The sequence below is a fragment of the Hippocampus bargibanti genome, linkage group LG13 (genome assembly GCF_051943395.1).
Source record: "Hippocampus bargibanti isolate YZ-2025 linkage group LG13, ASM5194339v1, whole genome shotgun sequence".
NCBI classification, from domain to species: domain Eukaryota; kingdom Metazoa; phylum Chordata; class Actinopteri; order Syngnathiformes; family Syngnathidae; genus Hippocampus; species Hippocampus bargibanti.
This window is the reverse complement of record NC_142746.1, coordinates 8652675-8679049: the sequence shown is the minus strand read 5'-3', so window position 1 is coordinate 8679049 and position 26375 is coordinate 8652675. Positions and strand designations below refer to the sequence as shown.

The window sequence follows — 26375 nt, the reverse complement described above, 5'->3', positions numbered from 1 at the left end:
TGCTGAGTGAGTATCTCAGGGGGCTTTCACTGCCACAAGCGTGCCTCTATATTGATAACATTCTGTGGAATGTGTGCGTGTGTGTGTCTGTGTGTCTATAAGTGTGTGTGAGTCCTCTCTGTCAGTCTGTCAGTAGTGCCCCTAGAGAAGTCAGGATATGAGCTGGCCCGAGTGCACCCGATTCTTCTATTAGCTCACCTGTTTTGTTCATTGTGTTTCAGTCCATGAACACAACGTTGTTCATTTCGTGAAGCAACACAACCAGTCATGTCTTAAAAAGTCAGCATCTTTTTTCATAAAATCTGTTCTGCTTCCCCAAAATTTTAAACAAGTCGCGACTCTTTCGAAATGGTTTTCTCAAAATATGTCAAGAATCAAGAAATATAGTGCCCCTTGACACCCATTAGTTAATATGAACCTGTTGTGTTTCATGCAATGTTACTTATAGCTTTAATGAGTGGTGACTGCTTTACACCTCTACCACCAACCACTCTGACTACTCCCAATATACATTACTACGACCATATTTTCTGGTGTATAAGGCACACCGGAGTATAAGGTGCACCCCAATGAATGTGTATTTTTTTCCCGTATATAAGTTGCACCAGAGTATAAGGCGCACTTTCAATGAATGACAAAAGTTTACCAAATATAATATATAAATATATAAAATATATATGTAAACGTTTTCAATCTATAAGTTTTCCAAATATTAGGCACGCCACATTAGAAGGTGCTAGAAGATAGATGGGTTTCAGCTACAATGAAAGGAAATGAAGAAAAGAGAGGAAGCAGAGCTGCAGATAGCAGAGATGAAGATTTTGAGGTTTTCTTTGGGAGTGGCCAGGTTGGATAGGATCAAGAATAAGTACGTTAGAGGGCCAACTCATATTAGAGGCGTCGGAGAGAAAGTCAGAGAAGCCAGCCTGAGATGGTTTGGACATGTCCAGAGGAGAGAGAGTGACTATATCGGAAGAAGGATGCTGAGCCTTGAACTGCCAGGCAGGAGACCGAAAGGAAAACTTAAGAATAAGTTTGTGGATGTTGTCAAAGAGGACATGAATGTAGCTGGTGTGACACAAGAGAATGGACAAAACTGGGTTAGATGGAGGACACTGATTTGCTGTGGCGACCCCTGAATGGAAAAATCAAAAGGAAAAGAAGAATTATAAGGCGGTACAGTAGCGGCTGGGATTACACACAACTTATTCGACAGGGGGACTTGGAGTTGATGGCTGCTGAGACCTATTGCAAGACCTGTTGTGGATCAAATTACTTCACATATAAGGCGCACCTGCGTATAAGGCACAGGGCCATCTTTTGAAGAAAATCAAGGCTTTTGGGTGTGCCTTATACAATGGAAAATACAGTACTTTTACTACTAATACTCCTCTCAGTACGAAACAGAGAACCATCTAATGGTGACCTGCGACCTGCCACAGCTACTGTTTTTACTCTTAATCTCAACCACGACTACCACTACAAACACTACTGCAACCACCACGGGTGCAACTAAAGAAAAAAAACAAAACAATATGCCGGCTAGAAAAGACAGTAAAAACATTTGTAATATCTGGGCGTTTTCTAAGAATAGTTAACTCGGGAGATGGGAATTTTTGGGGGCAGGAATTGCTCTTTTTAAAACCACTCTTGCAGTGGTATTGATTTTAAGAAAAATTAAGCAGTAATTTGCTACTTTAGAAGTGGGTGTCAAACTGGTCGCCCTTGACATTCGTCAGTATCCAAGAAATGGCTAGTGATTTCAGTTGCTGACTATTGCTGAGGCATGAGGATCATGAATTTTGTGGATTCAGTTGACAGGAAGAAATAGCAACTAGGGTTTGGGATAGTCGGCAACTAGTGTATCTATCTCTTAAGAATACAATACTTAGCAATCATCGTAAAAAGAAAATAAAGTAACATTGTGTTTTGTAATTGCAAACCAGGTCCAACCCATTCTACGAACCCAAGACGTGCCCAACGCAGAGCCCTGCTGTGCCGGATACGGGCGGCAGCCAGAAGAAGAGAGCTCCCACGCCCCCTGGGTCATTGGGATCCAACTTTGGCACTGGTGCACCTGCTTCCATGATGAGCTCCGGCCAGGATCAGGGGAAAAAAACCTTGCCAGTTGGGCCCAGTTCTGTGGCGACGGTCATTGGGAGAGAACTGGCCTCGTCATCCCCCAAGGTAAATGGTTAATATTTTCAAGACTTGAATTATAAGGACCCTGCCGTGCTAGCCAGTTGACCCTATGTGAACAGTATTTTCATCTTGGCTGACTCCTTTTTTATCAGGAGAAATTCACCAAAATATAGTCGGGATGTTCACGTGTTTACATCCAGAAAGACATCTTCCGGGTCAAGGCAAAGCTTGCTCCTTATGCAACCTCACTCTATATACTGCTGGATGCGAAGCTCCATTATTCTTTGCACTCCGTTTTCTATTTGTCACACTCTGAAGAACTTTATGGAAATCTGACTACACTCCCAGAGAATTAGCTTTAATTTTTACCCAAAATGGACATGAATTGAAGTGGCCTATCTGTCAATTTATAAGAAACGAGTTTTGCCACCTCCATAATCATTTTATAAAGAGTGAAAAGAAAGTTAACAGAAATTAACAAAACGTTCATTGGAATACTTAATATTTTGTGTTTGTGTTCATGCTTGTGTGTCACATGCAGTTGTCCTTGCATCAGCTTTTTTGCCGCGTACTCACACACAACCACACACACACACACACACACACACACACACACACACACACACACACACACACACACACACACACACACACACACACACAATGTACATGTACATTCATTTATTGAAAGTAGTCAAATGGGGGCTGGCTCTAATTAAATGGCTGATGGTCATACACACACAGCAGGAGTCAGACCACTGGTGGGGAATGATTGGCTGGGGTCTGGGAGGGGTTTCACTCGGCGTGATTGTGCGTGCGTGTGTCCGCGTGTGTGTGCGTGCGTGTGTGTGTGTTAGGGGTTGAATGGGCCTATGTGGAGGCTTAAGCACAGAGGGCTTAACTACAGCAGAGCGATCACAAGGGGGTGTTGAACCCCTATGCACATCCACTCACACATGCATTTGTACAGTTGCTTATACACACACACACACACACACACACACACACACACACACACACATATATGCGCGCACACACAGAGTGCCTTACCACCACTGTGCACCTGACTAGCTAACTGTTTTAGTGGCTGTCCATGTAATTATGGCACAGTGCCTTTATCACCCAGCCGCACTTGCCTGTGACTGGTGGCGGGGGATGAGCCACTTTAATTACTGAAAGTCACTGGCCTGTGATGGGCCACACTTGGCCAAAAGATGGCCTTGCCTCAAGAGGGAGGGATTTCTGTCAATAGGTGGCGATGTCTCTAACACTAGACTCATTTTGTTTACAATGTTGAAGCCCTATCTTCATTCTGTCACTGATACCAGAATCCGAGCATCATTTTGTCTATATTGTTGGTATATGATTGTCATTCTGTCTGAAACGTCATAATACAGTTGGCCCCCCTTGTGAAAATCATCCCGCACATAATTCTCAATACTATTAGCTTCTATCTTGATTATCCATAGAATACTGTTTGAAATTTTAAAGTGGCCTTGTCACTTTCAGTCAAAGCCTTGGCCAAAAATGCATGTTTGAAAGAAAAAGATTCACTGTGTGGTTTGTTGGCGATGGAGGAGAATCGTCAAGATGGTGAAAAGAGAGAAAGGGTGTTCATACGAGCCAGTGTGAATGGGTTTCTGTTTCTTATTCTCGCTCGAGACACACAAACGCACCGCGGGCATGTGTTGGCGGCGAGATGACCTTTTTGAATGTATGAAGTCAGAGGGGATTAAGAGGAGACATTCTCGCTATGAGAGGCCCGAGACGAAGGCGACACATCGCACTGCGGACGTGTACTGCGTGCAGAGTGTTTGTGAGTCTGCGTTTAATACAATAAAAAATATGTGCACGTGGCACAGATGAGTTAACTTGTTATGGGGCATCTATCACCTGCCCTCCAACCTTCATGGCCCTTAAAATACATAAAATATCACAAGAATACACCCGCATAAAAAAAAATGACAATTTCCTGGCAATCCTAGTCGAATTTACAAAGTTGTTTTAAAAATAAACAATCTAACGCATGAATGAGGGGCAGTAAACATCATGTTAGATGATGCGATCCTCCATGTCATTGATTTAGAAGCCCCCCACTTCAACGGCAGATTGTGAACAATCGAGGCATCCTGCCAGCATATGTTGTTCGCCCACTTCCTGTGTGCACACCTATTACGCATCCGAATGGGATTTACCGTGATGATTTGACAATACTGAATCACTGCAAGGTATTTACTTAAACGTGCGGTGAAACATATTTGGGCTTTATTCATGTTGAGGGCATTAAATCGACATTTGCAAATGCAGCAATTCAATTTCTATCTACATTCATATTATCCATTTCAGATCTGTAGATTGCTAGCTAATATTTGTTACCATTGCAAAAGCACTATATAAATCAATAAGTATTGCATTGTATATTAGCTACAAACTAAATGTTGAAAGCAAACTCGAAGCTCTAGCATCCATTCGCGAAAGAGATTGTTTCACATCTCCTGTCCCACGTCACTCCGCTTCAATTCCAAGCCACCAAAGTTCATGCACGCACCGGCGCTCTGCGCTGATGCTCCTTTCTTCTTATCGTGGGCACCTCCATTCATCCACCCAGGCACAGACTGTCCAAAAGCACCGACCTTTCCGCTGAAGAAAACAGGGCTGTCAAAATGCTGCCGATTACAGGCGCAAAAAAGCACAATGGCCCCAGAGCTGACCAGCAATGACAGTCAAATGGCACCGACATTCCTCCAATCAAAAATAGTCCTGTCATATTCGTGCTTGCTGCCGAAAAGGCGTAACCGCCAGCACAGTCTCCTCCTTGATAAACGTCTTGGCCAAATATGCTGAAAAGCAACTTTGGAAATACAGCACTCAAAACCAGATGTTATCACCATGACATTTTGTTGATCATGAGAGGTCCCACAAAATTATCCAGATTGTACTCTGAGTTCTTCATTTTAAAAAATGATTGATGCACTGATGAATTTTCTTGAAAATTAGTTTGCTTGCATGACATATTTTCTGTTCTAATTGAGTTGACAATTTACAGGACAAGTCAGTGTCGTCAAGTTTCATATCGTTGAGCTCGAAAGAAGTATTTGTAGGATTAATTCAAATGCACATTGAGAGTTCCTGTTGGGCGGGTTGTGATCTCTGTCTGGTCCGATTCAGTCCATCTCTTTTTCTTGGAGCTGATCCCCCCTATACCACACCCAGCCACCATCTCCTCCTTCTCCCCAGTAATTCAGTGATCTCTTCCTCAGTCTTCTTCTCCATCTCAATTCCATAGTCAAAGCATTCCACGCCGAAGTTTAGATTTTCATCCCGTTTCCGCTTGACAACCTTTTTTTTTATTTGCCATATTTTCATATAAGGAAAAAAAGTTTAAAGCTTATATCCACGGGCCTTAAGTTTGAGTAAAACACATTCAGTTTCATGTTCGAAGTACAAAAGAATAAAGCTGATATTGAGTGGCGGTGGAACTTTTACGTTTATGAAAATGAGAAAAGGGGATTTGTTTGGTGTACATAGTCTTTCAGAATAACCTTTATATATTATCCCAAGTATGTTCAAATACAAGGAATTTGTCTCTGGTTGTTGAGGTTACTCCATTCCGTACAATTGACAAAAAAAAGACAATGATACAAAATAGACATTTAGGAAACAGTGTATGTATGAATGTACTGTAATAGGGAGTGATGGAAACAGAAACCTGATTATTGACATTAGTTGTTCGCTTTTCTCAGCTTGTTGCCACGTTTTGGCCACATTTCATGGCATGTCAAAATGCTTCACAATCTAGCAAGGTCTGTACGTCTCATATTTGGGCACCAATAATTCAGCAAAGGACGTGAATTACGTTGTGTTCAGTTTCTCGTACAAATATGGTCTCAATTCTTTTGTGCGTCTTGTAAAAAATCAACAAGTCCCCCAGTTGGTGAGACTTCTGTCATTGGCTATTTTCTTTGAATTTAGGATTGTGATGGAGCGTTTTTTTTCCGGCACACCCCAAAATATGTAAATCTCAACACTCAGGCTCCTTATTGTACTTTTTTTTACTGAGATGAGTTAGTTGATGGTGTCCTACAGTTGAAGTGTTTCTTTGATCACATATGTTAATAAGACTGAAATTAAATGCTTTTTGTTCCTTTTTGCCGCAATGGGGACGACAAGGACACAGGTTGGAGCTCTCTTCACCACCCATCCTTGACCTCTTCGCTACTTCCAAATTGAAATTAGTATAAATTAACATGTTTTAATTGAGTTCGCCAAGGCTGTGATATTTCTTAATTAGCTTTCGCCAGGCCAAGCGGAAAGCGAGGACCGCCGAGCCTCGGTGAGTCGGGTGTGACGAATAAAAGATGTTTGCTGAGGACAAAGGTGGCGCCCAAGAGACAAGGACAGTTGCTGCTTGTCTTGCCCTCCCTGCCCTCGGTAGGGTCTCTTTTTTTTTGACTAATATAAAGTTATTTCATTTGTTCCGATAAGTTTGTCTTGTCATTTACTTTTATGTGACAGGCCATTTGAACATGTATCCTAAAAAAGGAAGTTTGATTATCTATTTTTAATCACCACATTTTTTGCTCTATGAGGCTCACGTAAAAGCATTCAATTTTCTTCTTTGAACCTTTTACATGGATCAATATTCGGATTTCTTGGATGTAGTGCTTTAAATGTTCTGTAAAGGTCTTTATTACAGCAGCAGTGGTGGTGAAAGCTCGATTTAAATAAAGCTGCATTGTATTGTGTTCCCTTTAGAGTAGCTCTATCTAGTGGATTCATAATGCAACCGCAGGTGCTATTCTAATTCCAACAAGAAGTCAAAAAAGCAGTCCTGTGAAATGACCCCTTTTTTGATTTTGTTTTGCGAAGGGACAGTATAATAGCAACGCATTCTAGCCACGTATCTGCACTGTAAACAGTCTAGTGTAAACAGCAGCGGCTGCAGAGGTCTGGCTACCTACTGCAGAGCTGATTTTCCTGCTCATTCTGCCTCAAATCATCACCTTGAACAACACTTATGAGTATCCCTATAACACATGCTAACAGCTACATCTAATTTAAACGTACAGCAGCAAGTCGAATTTGCTTTCTGACTCTCCTTTGCCTCTCCCATGAACTGTGTAATATTATTAGAATAATCCACTAGTGGTATAAAAGCCTCCTCGTGTCTTCTCTTTACCTATGTGGACCCCTCCCCACCAACGTTTACGTACGGACCCCTGAGTCGTCTGACATTGGATCTTGTGGGAGTGGAGGTTTCTTCGCAGGGTTAGATCACTGAGCTTCCTGTGTGTCCTTCCATGCCGGAGGGCAGCACTGTCATCGCGTCAGGCTCAAGGCCCACCGGACAATACTGCCCACTCACATGTCATCAATCACATTAACCAAGATTATTTCCTCAAATTGTCGCTATCCCGCTAATTGTGGCTGTTCCCAAATTAGTCGCTGGTGATATTATTCATTTAAGATTAAAAAAAAACAAAGATAAATAAACATTTTCAGGAAAATGTAAAGTCCCCAACTATTTTTTAAATATTCTACTTCAGTTTAAATCAACAGAATCATGTGCGTTGGTCCTAAATTTAAACCTGCTAATCTACAACTGTCTACAGTTTTGGTATGTTTTTCAGAACATGCTGTCTCAATCAAGGAGCCGATTGGCAAAATTCACAAGTTTTTGAACCATAAATTGACCAATAAATATTCTTGTTCCATTAAAATGACATTTAAACAGTCGTCTTCACCATGGTGTTCACATTTTAACATCCTGAGACTAAGACGATACGTATTAATTGATCAACAGGACCTCGCCTTTACAAAGGTTCAAACATGAAGTGGCCACAAAGTGAGAGTGTCATGTCCTTTCATCACCCGGTTACAAATGAGAGACAAGAAGAGTCACAGATAGGCAAAAAAGTGAGGATCCTTCGAACTAACTGCTCATTGAGCCAACAAATTCACACTGCGCTAAATTGTGCAAATAGTACAATTGAGTGAGTTATGGGAATATGAAAGTGACGATTTTAGAGAAGTGCGCTTTGATAAATCCCCATACATTAACATCATTAAGCCTTTGTAATTCCTTAAATAGAAAATCCACTTTTTATGGCTTTTCGGGCTCTTATCGCTCCTCAATTTTGTACATGTTTGCCTTGAAAGGCACCTGCCTCTACACAACTGTTGTTTTTTTTTGTTCCTGTAAGGCAGGTATCAATTTTTCCCCCCTACTGCCTTCTTCTTGTTTGCCGGGTGCACGTCAGGTTTACAAGTTAAGCGCTGCGCACTCACTCTCAATACCCATGTCGACGGCCGTATAAAAAAAATAGGGCCTTCCTCTTGTAATCTGCCTGGGGTAAGTCCTCTTTAGTTTTATCTGCCAGGGATTACCTCACAAGCTGCGAGCGGGACCGACGTACAGAGAAAAAACGATGAAGATGGAACTAAATGAAAACAAATCGCTGTGTAATCTCTGCCAGGGAGCGAGCGAGTCAGCCAGCGAGAGCGACTGGCTTTTGGTCTTGAAGGGAAGTTTCCCGTGCCACTCATTTAAAGAGGGAATTTACTAATCCCTCCGTGATTGATGTCTGCTATGAGAGGATCTGTAGCAGACTAATAGGGCTTATGAGGATGGCCACAAAGTCCTTTGTGTGTGTTTGAGAATGAAGCAAACCTGCGTTGCCCCGTCCGGCGGGGTTTGAATGACACGGTGAAGAAGTAACATTATCTTAATCTGGATTTAACTCAGACCAGTCCTCCAGGTGTGTGGGTCTAAGGACTCACTGGCTTTGAAAAACTATATAGACGGCAGATAAGTCTGAAAAACTCTTCAGACCACTAAAAGGTCCAAGGCCACCCTTTCCTGCACCCCCTTTCCATTTCACAATGGCTCCCAGTTAAGCAGGGTTGGGGCATATTGATTTTTAACATTTTAAGCAGGCTGCACATAACCACAATCAACATTGCCGGATGTCTCTAGATGACTGTATTTTCACGACATATGGCACACTGTATTGAATACATACACAAGATGCAATGTATTATTGGACGCAGGCATGGTAAAAATTATGTGATATTAACAATTATGCTAGCACGCATGCATGCGAGCATTTTTTCATGCGGTAGGAGCAAAACTGAGCTTGATTGTATCATGCTTTATTTATTAATTGATCCAGTTTCCAGCCTCCCTGTCTGGAGTTTGCTTGTTCTCCCTGTGCCCACGTGGGTTTTTGCTGGGTCCTCCGGTTTCCTCCCACATTCCAAAAACATGCGTGGCAGCCTGATTGAGCACTCAGAATTGTCCCGATGTGCAGTGGTGGGGCGTCAGGGCTTGCAAGGCCTTCTCTACTGGCCTAAAAATATCTGAATCACAGACTAATGTCCTTATTAAATTTCTTATTAAATAATTCCAAATTGTCTTTCGGCTTCCTTTCATTGCTTTTCACCATTTGTGCCGCTTCCAGGTGTGTGTTTTCATATCTAAGCATTTAACCAATCACATTTCAGCCATCGACCTGGATCCCTTCATGATTGGCTATTAGCCATTCATAGGATCACTCGTCGCGAGTGAAAAACATACTGGACAGAGCTAGCACACTGTATCTGTAGTGAACTGCAAAACCAAATATATTGTTGTGTTGATTTAATAGCGGTTTTGTCAACCCACAATGGCTGAAGGAGAAGAAATGGATTTTGTTGCAGATATACTGTTGAAGCCATTTAGAAAGGTTGGACAGCTCCGAAGCGAGCACAAACAGAAAATAATATTGCAAATTTATGAGGTTATCATGAATCCACATGTTCATAGTAAAAATCTGAATGACAGTGTCACGTTATTTTCTGGCTAACGGCATCCTCTAGTGGACGTGTAGTAAATCACACCACACTCGCGGCTGTGAATTGATTCAGACGTAGCACTACTGAAGGCCCAGGGGTGATATGCACGGCCCACCACTGCCTAGATGTGAGTGTGAGCGAGAATGGTTGTTTTTCTCTGTGTGCCCTATGATTGGCTGGCAACCGGTTCTGGGTGTCCCCTGCTTTCTAGCTTGAAGACATTTGGGATTGGCTCCAGCGGCAACCCTTGTGCGGATAAAGCTGTTGAGAAAATGGATGGATGAATATCTAAGAAAGTGTCTTTATTTAATAGAACGCAGAACATTACACTTTTTGTTCCTGCAGTATGAGCAAACGATGGTCATCTTTTCCTTGTAGTCTGCCGGATGTTGCTGCTCCATGGTCGTCCCTGCGTCCGGATGAACAGTTTCATAAAATGAAAGCACCGAGGATTAGCTGATCTTGAATTCTCTTGCGGCTGCTCGATTCCCATGGTCCTTCGCGTAACTGATAGCTTGCAGGTTAAACCATGCTTCGAAAGCGTGTCTCTTTGCAGGTGCCATTTTCGGGATGATTTTGAGCACAATGTATGTACTATATACTCTATACACCTACTCGGGGCGTGCCTTTAGCGTCCTCTTTCACACCCTCCCTTCTTATCTTAACATATGTATGCGCTTCTCAGTTAGGTCCACGAGGTAAGGAATGTGTTGGCACAACATCAGTCAGTCTAGAGGACCCCCACACCTCGATTGAAGTCACATAACAGCATTCGCAGATATTAGGACTCACAATGCGACCCACATTTTTCGGCAGCCCGGACCACATTTGAGTATTTCTGTTTGCACTCAATTCTTGGATGTATCCAACAGATTTGTCGAAATTCTGGTTTGTGGTGTGTCAAGACATTTTTCCCCCCGTCATGTAACCACCCCCACCCCCCTGACTTAATACATCTTTGAAGTTACCCTTACTGCTCACATGCAATGCTTTTAATTCAATTAATGAAAAGCAATATTTGAAAGGAACCTTAGAAGTACCTCATGAATTGCGTTCCATCTTACTTAAATGTGCGCTCTAGCGTGTGAAGAAAAGAGGAATGATAAGACTCTCTAATTGCCTCTTTAGAATTTTTTTTAAAGCTTCCTTTTGTCAATTACGGTGTTCAGACATTGTGTCATAGAAAGGACTGAGAGGTGTCTTTACAGGCCATAGCCCACTTTTGATTTGGATTTTTTTTGTGCGACTACATTCTCTTCTGTGAAAAAAAAGTTAGACAACACATACATGTAAACATAATCAAATTTTAGGGTTGATCTCAGCAGCTATTGATTCAACCCTAATCCGCACCGTTACTATAAATTGGACATGTACAGGAAACGAGGAACGGCTGAATGAACATGATTGGTTGCGTGACAGTCATTTTTTTTCTTGGAGTGTCAAATTTCAACAGGAATCTAGCAGCCGAGATGTCGCTGTTTTCAAAATGTTTTGTTCCTTAGCTCATTCACTGCCATACAATGTGCAAAAACGTTTCCACTCCAATGCCAGGGTTTTTGTCCTTTTCACTGAAATTGCAGGACCCATAGAATATTAAATTTTACGACTACATAAACATTCAATCCAGTGTAAGAAACCTTACACTTTCCTCTTTCATCAGAAAAAAAGAGTTAATTCCTAAGTTATATGGGTATGGAGTTATCTGAGCTTGAAATGGGGGCGGCTGTACAAAATACATTACAATACATACACATTGATTTATAAGGCGCTTTAACAACAACTGTAGCTGTAACAAAGCGCCAACATGGACAAAAGGCAAATGCTGCCCCCTCGTGGAAGTGGAAATATCTTTCCAGAGGTCTGACCAGCACACCCCTCGCAAGAAAAAAACAAAGCCATCACAAATTTGGGAATGGCGCTCCATGCCATGCTTTTCAATTCCCGAATAAATTCGGGAATGGCAGTGGATGAGATAACAAACTCAAACAATGTTGTTCTAAATTCGTTGGAATTCTTTGTTATATTGGTTGTAAGTTGCAACGTCATCCAACATTATGATCCGGTGCTTTGGAAGCGTTCCCATTTGGAGTGTCAAGCATTTGGAGTCCATGATCTTTTAGTTTTGAAACCCTACATTGAATGGACTTTAGTTGAATAGCAACAAACCAAATGTCGAGCGTGTGTGTGTGTGTGTGTGTGTGTGTGTGTGTGTGCGTGTGTGTGTGTGTGTGTGTGTGTGTGCGTCTTCGTGTGTGTGTGTGTGTGTGTGTGCGCGTGCGTGTGTGTGTGCGTGTTGTGATCAGTAGTCAAAGAGGTGACTTGGTAATTATGTTCATTATAATTGGAAGCACTATCGGACTCTTCATCGTCTTGAAGCTCACTCCGCACTGGACAATGGTTTCCCTGTGTGTAGTTGTAGGGCTTTTTTTCTACACACATACACACGCACACACACTTTTGCATGTCTTTACCTGCGCCACGTAATTCCTAAAGTGGCCTCCTTAATGAGTTTTGCCCACCCGCGCTCAGATTAATTGATAAGCGGCGGCCTTATCGGCATGGCCCATCTGCGAATGCATCCCACGTCTTAATTTGTTTGTTGAAGACGTCCGTTAAAGGAGATTAATGGCTCTGTGTAGATTTATGAGAGATCACTGCCTCCATCTTCCAAAGCTTCTTTGAGGATACGGAACATCTTTGGATACTTTTTGCCCCAGAGTCGTTGACTTTCGGATTGAAAAATAGTTGAGTGAAATGAGAGTCACATGTTTTGTATCTTATCTTTCCGGTGTATAAGGCGCACCGGGAGTATAAGGCGCGCCATAATTGAATGGTGTATTTTCAAACTTTTTGCATATATAAGGCACACCGGACTATAAGGTGCACCTTCAATGAATAAATAAAAGTTTTCCAAATATAATACTGTATACAAAGATAAGCGGTGTCTGAAACTCATCACAAAAAGTTCGCGGACACCCGGGCAGACAACTATGAAAAGTTGCCTGCCCCATTTTTCACAACTTGACAAGATGACTAATCGCAAAAAAAAAACATTGTTGCAAAGTATAAAGGATTTTTTTAAATTAAGAAAGTACCTACCACAAATGCTCCCTTGCTTAATTTATGGTAAATATGCCTCGCTGAAGGTTTTGCTCCAGTTGTCGTTTGTCGTCATGGTGTACAATGTAACGTTTGTGATGTGTTGTCTGCTCAAAGCTACGTGGACTCCACTTTTTCAGCGCCTTTCAAAATTCTGAAATGCACTTTTCAGTCAGGGTGTAGTCCGACGCAGACTTCTCATTGGCTGCCGATGCAGAGTATGCAAATTGCCAAACGAACGTTCGTTTGGCAATTTGCATACTCTGCACGGCAGCCAATCAGAAGATGCCAATCAGAAGCCTGTTTCGTGCTTCGGACTACACTGTAACTGAAAAGTGTACTTGAAAGTTTTGAAAGCTTAGAAAGAGGAGTTCACGTGGCTTGTAGCGGTTTGCTTGTATTTGCTTTATTGAATAAAACGTTTGATTTGAAAATAATCTTTTATTTATTTATTTTTTTTTAAGAAGTTGTCAGCCACCTGGGCCGAGACGTTTTGAAAGTTGTACGCCCAACGTAAACGTTGTACGCCCCGGGCCTCCGGGTAGACGTTATTTCAAACACTTCTTACTCACCGGAAAACACTGTAATTATGTTCTTACAATGAAGTTAAATCATCATCATCACCATTAGAATATTACTGGGAGATTCTGACTTGACAGATTATACTGCAATTATATTTCTATATATTTTTTCAGGTTTTGTATTTTTCTACTTTTTTTTCTTTTTAAATGGTGAATCCAGCGTTTACCAAACACCGTAAACAGACAAATCCATATAAGAAGACTGCTGTTGGCCAGATCTCACGCCCAGATGATCACACACAGCCGGAACGAGAACTATTCTCCGCCCCTTCAAGGCACACACCCAACATGCACATAGATTCTACCGACAGGAATTTCAATTTATAAAATTTTGTGGCATTTCACTTTTTATTAACAGCAGAAAGGATTTGACTGTTAAGTGAATTCACTGAGGAACTTGGTGATGGAGACAACTTTTGAGGCAAAACAAGACGTGCATTTTCTCATCCCAAGCGTCACATGTAAGCTTTTGCCGGTTCTAGTCTTGCTCTTCTTCCATCCACTCCATTTACATCATTGAACTTTTGATCTTTCTTTCATTGCCGCCTTCATCACCTCCCGCCTTAACTACTGCACTGTATTATTATTATTATTATTATTATTATTATTGTAATTATTATTATTATTATTATTATTATTATTATAATTATTATGATTCTTTTTCCTTCTTATTATTATTATTATTATTATTATTATTGGAATCTGTCATTTGAAAGGGGAAATCTTGTAAGATGATGCGTAGTATCTTTTCCCCCCTCTCTCCTCTTTGGCTTTTATTTCTAATGAGAAGAAATCAGCCGGGTGAATCCCAATTACACCAATGCAGCTTGTAGACAGAGTGTACAATTACATAATGGATCATTTTGGGGGAATTGGAGTGCAGCCAATAAACTCTCTGGGCACACCACCAAAGTGCAGTGGCCATGTTTGTTGAGAAAAATCTGATTGTCAAGTGTGCAGTGCTTCATATTGCTTTAAAAAAAGTGGTCCATAAAACTGAGAAGCTACATCACCTAGTGCAGGCATGGGCAAACTACGGCCCGCGGGCCACATACGGCCCGTTAGGCTTTTTAATCCGGCCCGCCGAATTTGCCCAAATTATAGTACAAACAGTGTCTAAAACTAATGACAAAAAGTTAGCGAACAACAGGGCAGATAACTGAAAAGTCGCCTGTCCCATTTTTCACACCTTGAAGCACAAAGAGACAACTAATCACATTAAAAAAACATTGTAACAAAGTATAAAGTTTTTGTTAAATCAAGAATGCACCTACTACAAATGCCACCTTGCTTAATTTACGGTAAATGTGCATGGTCGTAGATTTTGCTGCAGTAGTCGATTGTCACTGCGGTGCACAATGCAACGTTTGCATTGCTTCCTACGAGCCACTAAGCCCCTTTCATAAGTCTCACGTACACTTTACAGTCACGGTTTAATGTAAATTTTTTAGCGTCACATATGTTGTTAGCTTCTTTTGAATCTTTCTTCTGGTCTGAGGTTCTGTGCATCTATTTTGGAAAATGACATGCAATTGCACGACTTTATAACGCTTGCGAAAGTCCGGAAGAAAGAAGCAGGCTTCTGATTGGCTGCCGTGCCGAGAATGCAAATTTCAACTGCAGGTGGTCTATGTTTGTGTGCTCGGCGACGGTACTCGTGTTTTGTTTGTGCGTGTAGGCGAGGGCGTCAGTGAGGAGTTTGTTGAGCGCGCGGTCAGGACAAACCATCTATGATTTGGCGGAATTTAACACAAGTAGGTATTATTGAGCTTGAATATTTCGTTGTGGAATAATATGTTTTGAATTTTGAAAGTGATTCCATTTTTTCAATAAATGTGGATTTCTTTAACTTTGCCCCTTCGATGGAAACTTATTAAAAACAGACGCAATCTTGATAAATCACAGTGCATGTTATTTTAATCTATTTCCATTTCCTCCTCCAAGTATCTGCGAAATAGTATGTAAACGCTATGTTCCTTGAGACAAATTTATTAACTGATCAGGGATATTTTTCACATTTGAAAGACAGTTAATAAATTGGGTTGTAGTGTTCTTACTGTGCTATGAGGTTTGTACATACTACATTTAAAGGCACCGGCACCATTTTTTAAAAATGACTTCAAATGAATCCGGAAATGGTCAGTTTCAGAAGGTCCCACCCCCCTGTTCGTGACGTCACGCCAAGACGTCTTGCCTTTGATCGAGAATCAAAACAATGGCTTCAGATTCGGAGAAGATGTTTTCTTGTTACTCATCCAGTTATGAATATGATTCAAATAGTTCTAAAGAGGAAAGCATAAATGTTTGCAATTGATTCAAGGAGTCCTCCCATATCAATTCGATCCGTCAATGACAGCAATGTAGCACCCAGAAAATGCAGAAGATTGCGCCCAAGCTCCGTTGGAAATGGGCTGATTTGTCAGCTGGGAATTTATGTCAGCGAATATCAAATAGTTGTCTTGGTGCAACACACAACGATTCACCATCGCGTTATTTATGTGTTTTCTTTCTAATTTCACCATCAACACTGATCAACACGAAGTTTTCGGACCAAACAAAGTACCCAAAATGCATTGTATGTCGCTTTCTCGGTCAGGGGCGGTCCAAACGTGACGTCACATGGGGATCGTCATCAACTCGAAAACAAGACTTCATGAATATTCAGCGCAAGTCTTAAAACGTAAACTATAGCTATATGCTGTGGAATCTTTGTAAAATACGCTCAGTCGAAGTCATTTGAAGTGATTTTATAAATTATGGACATAACTTGTTCAGAGTATTTCCGGCCCAAACACTCCCTCCAAATGCTCCTGGCCAGGCCCCTCTGTCAAATTTTAGAACCCAATGCGGCCCGCGAGTCAAAAAGTTTGCCCACCCCTGACCTAGTGTGTACGTGTCCTGACTTTTGGAATGATTCAAATCGAGCGACAGTGGATTTATGTAGAATACGTGCCTCGTTGTCAAGCGCAAATGTGTATCTGCAGGGTAGTTTTGTGTCTTTTGTTGCCGTAGTTTCTCTTTTGAGCGGATAAAAGGTTTTCAAGCGAGCGAGATTAAAAAGCTCACTGCCATCATCACACCAACGTCTGTCAACGGGTTGAAGCCAATTGAGTTTACATTCCACTGTTTAAAGCCCCCAAATCACCCCTCGAGCTTTAAAGACAGTTTCAACAGTTTCCCTATCTTTGTGTACAGCGTCGCGGGACTGTTTGCATTTGCAATTGAACGCCCGTGCGCTATTTCGAGTCACGCAAGTGTAAAGATACAAATTTAAAACAATGGAATCCTGAAGCCTTTTCATCCTTTCTTTAAGGTTTGCCGACTGGGCGTGAGGGCGCTTGGACTCAGTAGGCTGAAGAAAAAGTACAATGTGGGATTTTCTGGTTTGTGGATGCAAACGGCTCTCAAAAAAGAAGAAAAGTCAAACCCCAATTCCCATCCTAGAGGCCCATGAAGGTTTTGCATCAAGCAGATTTGATGCTATGCAAGATGTTTTGTCACCACAATAAGCCAAAGAAAAAGTAAAGACTAGCTAAAAAATGCATGTCTTACAACTCAGGCAGAAGATAACTCCAATAATTTTAGAAAAAAAAAGTTGAACCAAAATCCATCAAATATCTTTGTCAACATTGTTCTACACAGAATCATTTGATTGCAGCTGCACATTCCATTCCCATTTTGTTGCTGCGGTGGCAACATATAAGGGAGATTCTATATCAAAGTTTTTAGTCACCCAAAAAAAAATGACAAACGTGTCTTTCCTTGGGTCCGGCTGAGCTAAAGTCTGCAAAAATTGCAATAATCGTCTCCAAAAGGAAACCGCCTTCCCAGGTTCCCTCCTATCTTGTCCTTCAGTTATTGTTGGGAGCTTAACCTCCCCCTTCCCCACCCCTCCTACCACCATCTCTCCTGGCCTACATTTTCTTCTCTCTCTGCCCCGTTTGGTGTATGTTGTTGACATGGCGGCACGGGGAATAATGGATTCTCTTGTCGGCCGCCGTGTATTTTCCCGCCCAGCCTGTTATGTTAGCGTTTAATAGCGGCAGAGGGAAGGTTATGTGGCTCTGATAGTAATGAAGCTTTTTCATCTTTTTTTTATGCGGAATGTTTGCAGGCCGAGGCAATGCTCGCTGCTAATCCTACCCTGCAGCCCAGTTAGCTTACATGGCTGTGTGTGTGTGTGTGTGTGCGTGCGTGTGCATGTGCGTGCGTGCGTGTGTGTGTGTCTACGCGGATAAAAGGCACACCTTCCTTCGGGCAAACTGGAAGTCAACATGCTTTTTGACTCCTAATGAAATGTGGCCTGTTCCTGTCAAATCAGATATGGCATTTCCTACTTTTGATGCATTTGAAAACACTTTATCTGGACCATGTGTAATGGAAACATCCGGAAATACCATTTGAAAGAATCACATCAATGTCATGGGCCCTTTTTTTCTTCTCCCCACACCAATCCAGTCTCACAGCTGTGCAGCAAGCGCAAACTACTCAAAAGACGCTAAAAGTAGCTCTCAGAGTAAGTCTTTATTTATTTTTTCTTGTTTATTTTTTGTTTCGTTTTTTTGGTGCACATTAAACAAGAACTATGTTGCGAAGAAATAGTTCACTAAATACACTTTTTTTATAGCTGGACAGCACAAGCAAACTATTGCAAAGGCAGGAAAACTAGCATTCAAACCGTAATTGTTGTGTTTTAGACAATCTAAGCAGTGAGAATTTGGTTTGGAATCATTCCTAAAACCAATGACAAACTAAATAAACATCATCCTAGTCTTTGAGCCGCATGACAAGTGATAAAGGCGCAAATCCCAATCATTCTTTTATGCCAAACCAAACAATTAGCGCTTGTTGACAAAGTAGAATGACAAATCATCCGCCATTTGACAAACTAAACATCTGCAAAAAGTCACGCTCCAATCCGCACATCTCATTCATAATTTTAGACAAGCCAAACAAAAACATATTGATTGCTAAGACACTAATAATAATAAAAACATTAGTTGTCCATGTTAAGCGCTTTGTTGCAGCTTCAGATTTTGTTAAAGCGCTATATAAATCAATATGTATCGTATTGTATGAAACATACTGCAAACTAACAACTCATCAACATCATTTTATGGCCTCAAAATGCAAAAAAAAAAACCACAATTGGAATTTCGGACCTACCAACCAATTAGTGGGCATGATAAAACATATGTGGTTCTGGAACACATGACGGTTACCTGAGCAAAATATTTCCTTTAAATTTACTCGGTCAAAATTTCGAACATTATATTTGATATTTACGTTAATTTAGTGAGTGAGTCTTTCCCGGTTGGCAACTGTTATTCTGTTTTTATTATTTTTCCACCATTTGGTGTGTGTGAGTGTTTAAATCTGCTAGTGTGTAGGTGTTTTCTGCCGGCATCGCGCGAGGCTGTGAGCCTGTGCGTCTAATTGCTTTAATAGCACCTGGTTTATAATCCCAGGTAATTAGAGCGCTCCAATTAGATGGCTACATTTTCACCATTCTTGAAAGAGGGGGGACTGGGGAAGGCCTGGAGGTAGACTGACACACACACACACACACACACACACACACACACACACACACACACACACACACACACACACACACACACACACACACACACACACACACACACACACACACAATGCAGCTCAATTAACCGCTGATGCGCTTTTGTGTCATTTTGTGTTGTTCTTCAGGGAATGCGCTTTCTGTAACTCCATCCCTTTTACTCCCATGGACTTGATATTGTCTGCTTGTGATTATTATTTATTTGGGACTGACATTGTGTTGAAAGTACTAGGGGGGGAAAGGTGAAAGCCCTCTTTTAAAGATGAGCTGGAAAATGTCAAGTGCCCTCCCCATCCTCGGGCTGCTCCCACTGTCTCTCTTGTACCGAGATACCTAAAGGGGCCTTGACTACTCACTATAAAGATACACTAAGGGGTACGAACATCAGGAATTGCCAATATTGACGGCCTCCTGTCTTTCACCTTGTAGTGTTGGCAATTTGAACCCCACACTGAAAGGTTTCCATTTAAGCTACCGTTTGATTATGCCAAGAGAATTTATATTTCAAGAAATTGTTGTTATCATGTGTTTAATAATGACAACTAATAACTTCTGGTTGTCTAATCCAAGTTCAGTATTTACTTGAACTCCGGGATGAGACACTTGTCTTTCCTAACAAGTGTCGTGTGACGTGTCATTTTACACTTTAAACGCTAAAATGAGAAATTCCATCCCTGAGACTGTTTGTGTGTCTGTTTGGCAAAGCCAAATCTATATGAGCGGCCACATAATCCAGGAAGGAGAATTTAAATCAATTTCTCTGTGGCTCATCTTTGAATAATAATACTAATAAATATGAATTCCCTTCAACATATCTTCTTTTCTGTCAAGACAATATTTTTGTGATGAAGATAAATATTTGCACTTGATTTATTTTGTCAAACCGGAGCTTGAGTTATATCACAAATTTTGTACCCAGGGCAACTCGGTGTTCTTCACACAACTAGAGGTAATACTAAAACTAAAAAGCAATTCATAAACACAACAGCTTGTGATCAGAAGCAAGCAGAGAAAATATTTGACCAAAATTATGAAAGTTAATTGATAAAGAGAATGAACATTGTCAACATTTTAACACAACAGAAGAATTTACGATGCTTCAAACTCAAGTCAAGAAATGAAAGTAAAAAAACTAAATATAATCAGTGATTGTCAAGAGAATCAAGGCTGGCTTATTATGGGTGTTTATTTTTTTAATGATTGACACAATGATGACGATTGTCAAGACAAATGCTCCGCAGGCTTATTTATGACTTTAATTTATCTTAAGCACACACTGTACGTGCAGTTGCACGCACAGTCCAACAGAGGGGGGAGGGGAGCCACCACAAGTCTTTTCCAACTCAGCAGCTTTCCATTCCAAACTCTCTTTTCACCCCAGGTTGCTTTAGTGCATGTATAGCTTGGTGGAAAGAAAAGTCACGGTGTGACGAAAATGCTTTTCCACCTCGATAAGACTTCAAGAGGAGGAGCTAATTAATAAGAGGTTGACATTATCCATGCTTGCTCACCTCTGTGTGAACAAACGCCCATGACGCTGCGCTTAGAGCAACTAAAATGGGCGTGAGGCGCTGCAGAATCAAAGCGGGAGCAGTGTTTTCAGATAATTATTTAACTCATGATAGTGATAGCAAAGTATCTTCCTAATTGTCATACATGTGGGATCCGCTCATACATCCAACTACGCCTCCATGTGGAAAATCACCTTTAGTTTTGTCAAGAGTTTGACAGTGTTTGTAATTCAGATCACAGTGTGTAATGTTTGATTTATTTGTCCAGATTTGCAATATTTAAAATGTGTGAATACTTGATTGACTTGTTGTGTCTTGCGTTTGGCTGGAGACCAGCCCATGGTGTCACCTGCCCCTCTCACAAAGTTAACTCGGATGGACGCTTGCTCAGCCCCGTTTGAAGACAAGCACTATTGAAAATGTATGGATCGTTTATTTTTTTTCCCCTCTTCCTCTTTTTGGCTCCTTTCTCCTTGTTTCAGCCCAGCCCAATCCCCAGCCCAGTCCTAGGTGGGAAACCCAACGCCAGCCAGTCGCTGCTGGCCTGGTGCCGCGACGTGACAAGCAACTACCGCGGCGTGAAGATCACTAATTTCACCACGTCCTGGAGGAACGGCCTGGCCTTCTGCGCACTGCTGCATCACTTCAGGCCGGAAGCCATGTAGGGACAGATTTTGATGTTTTAATGTTTTGAAAGCAAATGACTTATTAGCCAGAGAAGCCTTTGCAAAAGCAACATTCACTTGGCAGTCAAAAAAAAAATATGGTATAAAAATAAGAATTGAAACAGAATTTAAGACAGATAAGGAGACTTGCTTGATGTGTAAACACTTTCTTGAGTGTTGAGTCCATGCTCATCTCCATGGTGATGTCCGCATACAACCGTTTCTGTATGTACATCGTCCTTGCTCATTGGTTACGTTATTTTTACATAGTCAAGTCTCGTTATTTCGATATCGGTTATATCGATAGTACTGCTTATTACGATACTATTTCTATGAACGCAAGGAGAAAATTTACATGCCGCAGGATCGGATATATCGATAGTCCGGTTATATTTTTTCCGACTCACGAGAATATCGATATAACGAGACTTTACTGTATTTCACACTAATACATGTTTTTCATACCCAACCATTTCAGGGAAAGCAGTTACAACAATGGATATCTTATGTTATCGGGTTGCAGGGTACATGAAAGAGTTATAAATACTCTCTCTCTTTCTCTCTCTCTCTCTCTCTCTCTCTCTCTCTCTCTCTCTCTCTCTCTCTCTCTCTCTCTCTCTCTCTCTCTCTCTCTCTCTCTCTCTCTCTCTCTCTCTCTCTCTCTCTCTCTCTCTCTCTCTCTCTCTCTCTCTCTCTCTCTCTCACTCCCTCTCCCTCCCTCTCTGTCCCTCCAGAGACTACAAGTCGCTCAATCCTCAGGATATTAAAGAAAACAACAAAAAGGTAAGAGGCGACCACCCACTGCTACCTGGGCCTTTCACGTCGCTTAGCTCCCTCACCGCCACATCCTTGATTGGCCTTATTTCTGCATCAGCCATTATGGGGGGACACAACACATTTTATATATATATACACACACACACACACACACACACACACACACACACACACACACACACACACACACACACACACGCATATATATATATATATATATATATATATATATATATATATATATATATATATATATATATATATATTGAAACAGATACTGCTTTGGAAAATGGTGTCATCTATACGTGGGAGGTGCTTATTTTCTTACGTTACCCTTGATAGTGAAAAAGAAGAAAAGGTGGTATTATGACTCACCGTATCTCCACCCTCACATTTCGAATTGCAGACTCACTGGCATCGCCACGTTCCCCTCGGCTCTTTTTGTACGTACATTCACCTTCTTTTTCCATCCACACAAATGCACACTTGCCCTATCCTCCAACAACTGCACACCTGCACGCAGCTGTCCCCACTGAGGGCCCGAGGGCTAGAGCGAGCGATACGTGTTGGCTTCCCGCAATTTGATTTCCTTCTCCTCATATACACTCTGTTTGGGCGATAACCTCTGGTGGCCCTGTTAGGCATGAATGCTAGCCTGTTGACAAAAAAAAAAAAAAACAGAGTGAGAGAGCCAATCCCGTATCTGCACACTACCCCTACTCACCCTCAGCCGCCCCTCCTCTTCGCTGCAGGTGCCTCCTCCAGTAGCCCCCAAGAAAATTGGCTAGATATAAGCAATGTGGGAATATGCCGTAGTAGGCGACAGGCGAAGAATAGCCACAGTGGTGTCGCCGTTGTGGTGTGGCGTCCGAGCGCTTCGTTGTTACCTAAGTGTATGGACCTTCATTACCTGTTGACTTTTGGGAGGATAAGATCGTGATGAGAGAAGTCACTTGTTGACGTCCATCTGTCTTCTTTCTGATAATCAAGTATCCTTTTCATTACTTCTTACTTACTTCTATACCCATTCTCAGATTTTTTTTGAATGATTCTTCATCCTCTTGTTTGCTCGCACTTGACCTGCCCGGGACAAGTGAATAGCGAAGTTGAGGCCTGCCACATGCCAAGTGACACACTTTAACTCATTGACTGCCAGATGATGTGCAAAAATGTGTCCATTCCAGTGCCATGGTTTTTGTCACTTTCACTCAAAATCCCAAACCCACAGAATGTTGAGTTTTAGTTTTGAATGGCGGTGGTCGATGAATGGGGGACTTTAATTTATCCCCATTTGTTGACTGCACTTGTGTGTTGTGGCAATGGAGACTCCCCACTATTGTAAATATCTGTACTTGTATGAATCTGGTTCAATCTTGACAATAAAGTACAAACTTTAGCTGCCTTTTGCATTTACATCACTTGTTTCTTCCATCACATTAATCAAACTATCAGTCAGTCATTTGGCCTCTCTCTGTACCAAACTCTACCAATAATTCCCTCTTTTTACCTTCTGTGACACATCCTTCATCTGTTTAGCGACCTTTTTTAATAAAAGTCAATCGTCTGTCACACCAATGAACCGCATTTGGCATGTCCACTGTACCAGATTCTTCCCCATTTGAATACATTTTTTAGCTTCCGTTGACCCAGTCGTCATCTGTTTATTGTTAAGCATCGGCTTCATTCGGCAAAGGTGAAAAAATGAGGACCAAAGAAGAAAAATAATGTAATTATTTTTTTTTGAATAGCCCAACGCCATGGAGTTGTTGTTATTTTGGGACTTATTGAATGCAAGCACACCTATATGCTCCTTTTCACAGCTCGTTGATAGACGTGCCCCCCCCTCACCCACCTCCTTTCAGCATCCATCTGTGTGCAGTGATTGCAATGAGCTCAGACTGTGCTGAATTATGACAGATAAGGACAATCAATATCGGGCTGGTTAGTCGGCAGGGGGTGGTGGGGAGGACAGAAGTAAATATTTTAGAAGAAAAGATGTGTTATCTGTGCATATGCCTCAATGATTGTCATGTTTTTGAGGGGGTTTCTACGTATTGGATCTTTTTGAGTGCGTGGAGAGAAGGCGACCGGGCCAAGGAGAAGTCATTTGGCGCGCCATCTGATAGCGTCGTACCAAGCGCTGTTCGGGGGAGAGGAGGGTAGGAAGTGGGGGACTTCATGATTGACAGCCATAGATAGCTGTCAGTCACCAAAGGGGGAGGGTGCAGGGAACACCGGCCCGGGGCAGCCAACGCTGACATTTAGTCCCAAAGCATTGTCAGCGGGTTAATAGAAAGTGAGCAAGTAGAGATAGTTGTCCTTTTTGCCCTCATTGGCATATGGTGAACGCTTCATAACATATTTGCCAAAGTATGGCGGGAGGAACGTTCACAAAATGGATGCCCTAAACCACCGAGGATGCCACAAAATACCACGTCAGTCCTGTCTCAATTGGAAAGTAGTGGACTAATTGGCATTTGGTATGTTGAAGTCGTGCATCTGGACTGGGAAAACTTAATATATTGGCTTGAGCTATGTTTAGCCTGGGTCGTTAGTGGAGGTTTTAGAGCATACTGTATTTGCCGTACATGCGTGCACTTCAGGAGCTTTTTTTTTAACTCATTCACTGCCAGACACTGTGGAAAAATGTGTTAGCTCCAGTGCCAGTGTTTTTGTCATTTTCACTCAAATTGCAGGACCTATGGAATATTGAGTTTTAGGACTGCATAAACATTCAATTCAGCAGAAGAAACCTGATACACTCTTCTTTCATAAAAAAGGGAACGTTTATTTCAAGCTTACTTGGTTGGAGAGTTATCTGCATTGAAAGTGGGGGTGGCTGTACAAAAGGTACATGCTGCCCCCCGTGCAAACATTGCCAGAAGTTTGGCCGAAGCTTGAAACGCACCCCCCTACAAGAAAAAAACAAAACCCGAATAAATTCGGCAGTGGCGCTCCATTTCATGCTTTTCCCAAATGTATTCGGGAATGGCAGTGAATGAGTAAATGACTCAAATTACCACGGAGCCATTTTGAATAAAAAAAATGTTTGAGGCAGTAATATTTTGTGATGCGCTTCCACCAGTTTAAGAATGGGATTCCGATTTATACGATGCTGCTTCCGTTTTATGAGAATCAAGCAGATGAATTCAGCCCTCATCATTAGCTGACGTTTTAGCCTGCTTCGTCAAAATGCCCCGGGGTTCACATTGCCACGTGACAAACTACATGCGTAACTGCGCACTGGTTCAGAAGACCAGCAAAGAATAACGCGTGACCCAGAGGTCAAAAAGACCGCGGTGTGCGTCAAAGGCTGAAACAAAAGCCCCCTTCGTCCTCACGCACCTCTCACGTTCTCACTTTCCCCTCGCTTGCCGTCTCTCCTCCATTCTTTTTCAAAGTTGTCGCTCCTTTTCAGTGCCAATGGGAACAATGGCAGCACGCTTTGCTGCCTTCAATGCGTGTTAGAAACCCAATCAGGGCCACTGGTTTCCCCATATTCATTTTCTTTCTTTTCACCCTCCTCCTTTCACACCTTTTCACACCCACGCAAACTAGTCTCTCTTCACACACTTTTGAGTTTAGATGTTGGACGGCCATTGTTCGCCTCAACGTTAGCCATAGTGCAATTGTATGGGACGGGGGGGAAAAAAGACTGGCAACAAAAGATGTTATAATTGCTCGTAAATGGAGAAGCGTCTGTGTTAAAGGCCCATTTATGACCCCGCAAATATCTGTAGGAACTCGGTTGTTATGCTCCCATATAGTGGCCTGACTACAATCAGGCCAAGGCAGATTTCTTGTGAAATGTGATTAATTGTTAACCGAATCACTGTGTTTGAGTGAATATATCATGCGACATTTACACCACCTCAAACGGTAATATCGCTGCAGCTGTTTTTTATTTCCACGTGAAGTTATATATGAAAGCTTAAAATATTGTCACCATTTATTTCTGGGGTCTTTTATTTGGGCCGATACACCTCCTTCAATTGGGTAATACTTGTGGTTCAGGAAAGTTACCGTTACAGCAAAAAAAAAATTCGATGTTTTTTTTTGTTTGTTTTATTTGTCACGAAGTTATCAGGAGCTGAAAGCTCCTGGATCTTTAAGCTCGATATTTTAGCCATTATGAAGTAACTTACCTAGGCAGAGCAAGAAGTAGCACATTTTCCGATGTATAAGG

The 26375-nt window shown here is 41.7% G+C and overlaps 1 protein-coding gene across 5 annotated transcripts in view; it reads left to right on the top strand.

Moving 5' to 3' along the window:
* The window catches only part of ehbp1 (EH domain binding protein 1), a 123913-nt gene that overhangs the window by 37345 nt on the left and 60193 nt on the right, over positions 1–26375 (top strand). For all 5 annotated transcript variants that reach the window (XM_089011954.1, XM_089011953.1, XM_089011958.1 and 2 more), the window contains 3 exons: positions 1947–2187; positions 21230–21408; positions 22147–22195. In XM_089011954.1, the coding sequence (XP_088868080.1) occupies positions 1947–2187; positions 21230–21408; positions 22147–22195 (469 nt within the window). The remainder of the gene's footprint in view (positions 1–1946; positions 2188–21229; positions 21409–22146; positions 22196–26375) is intronic.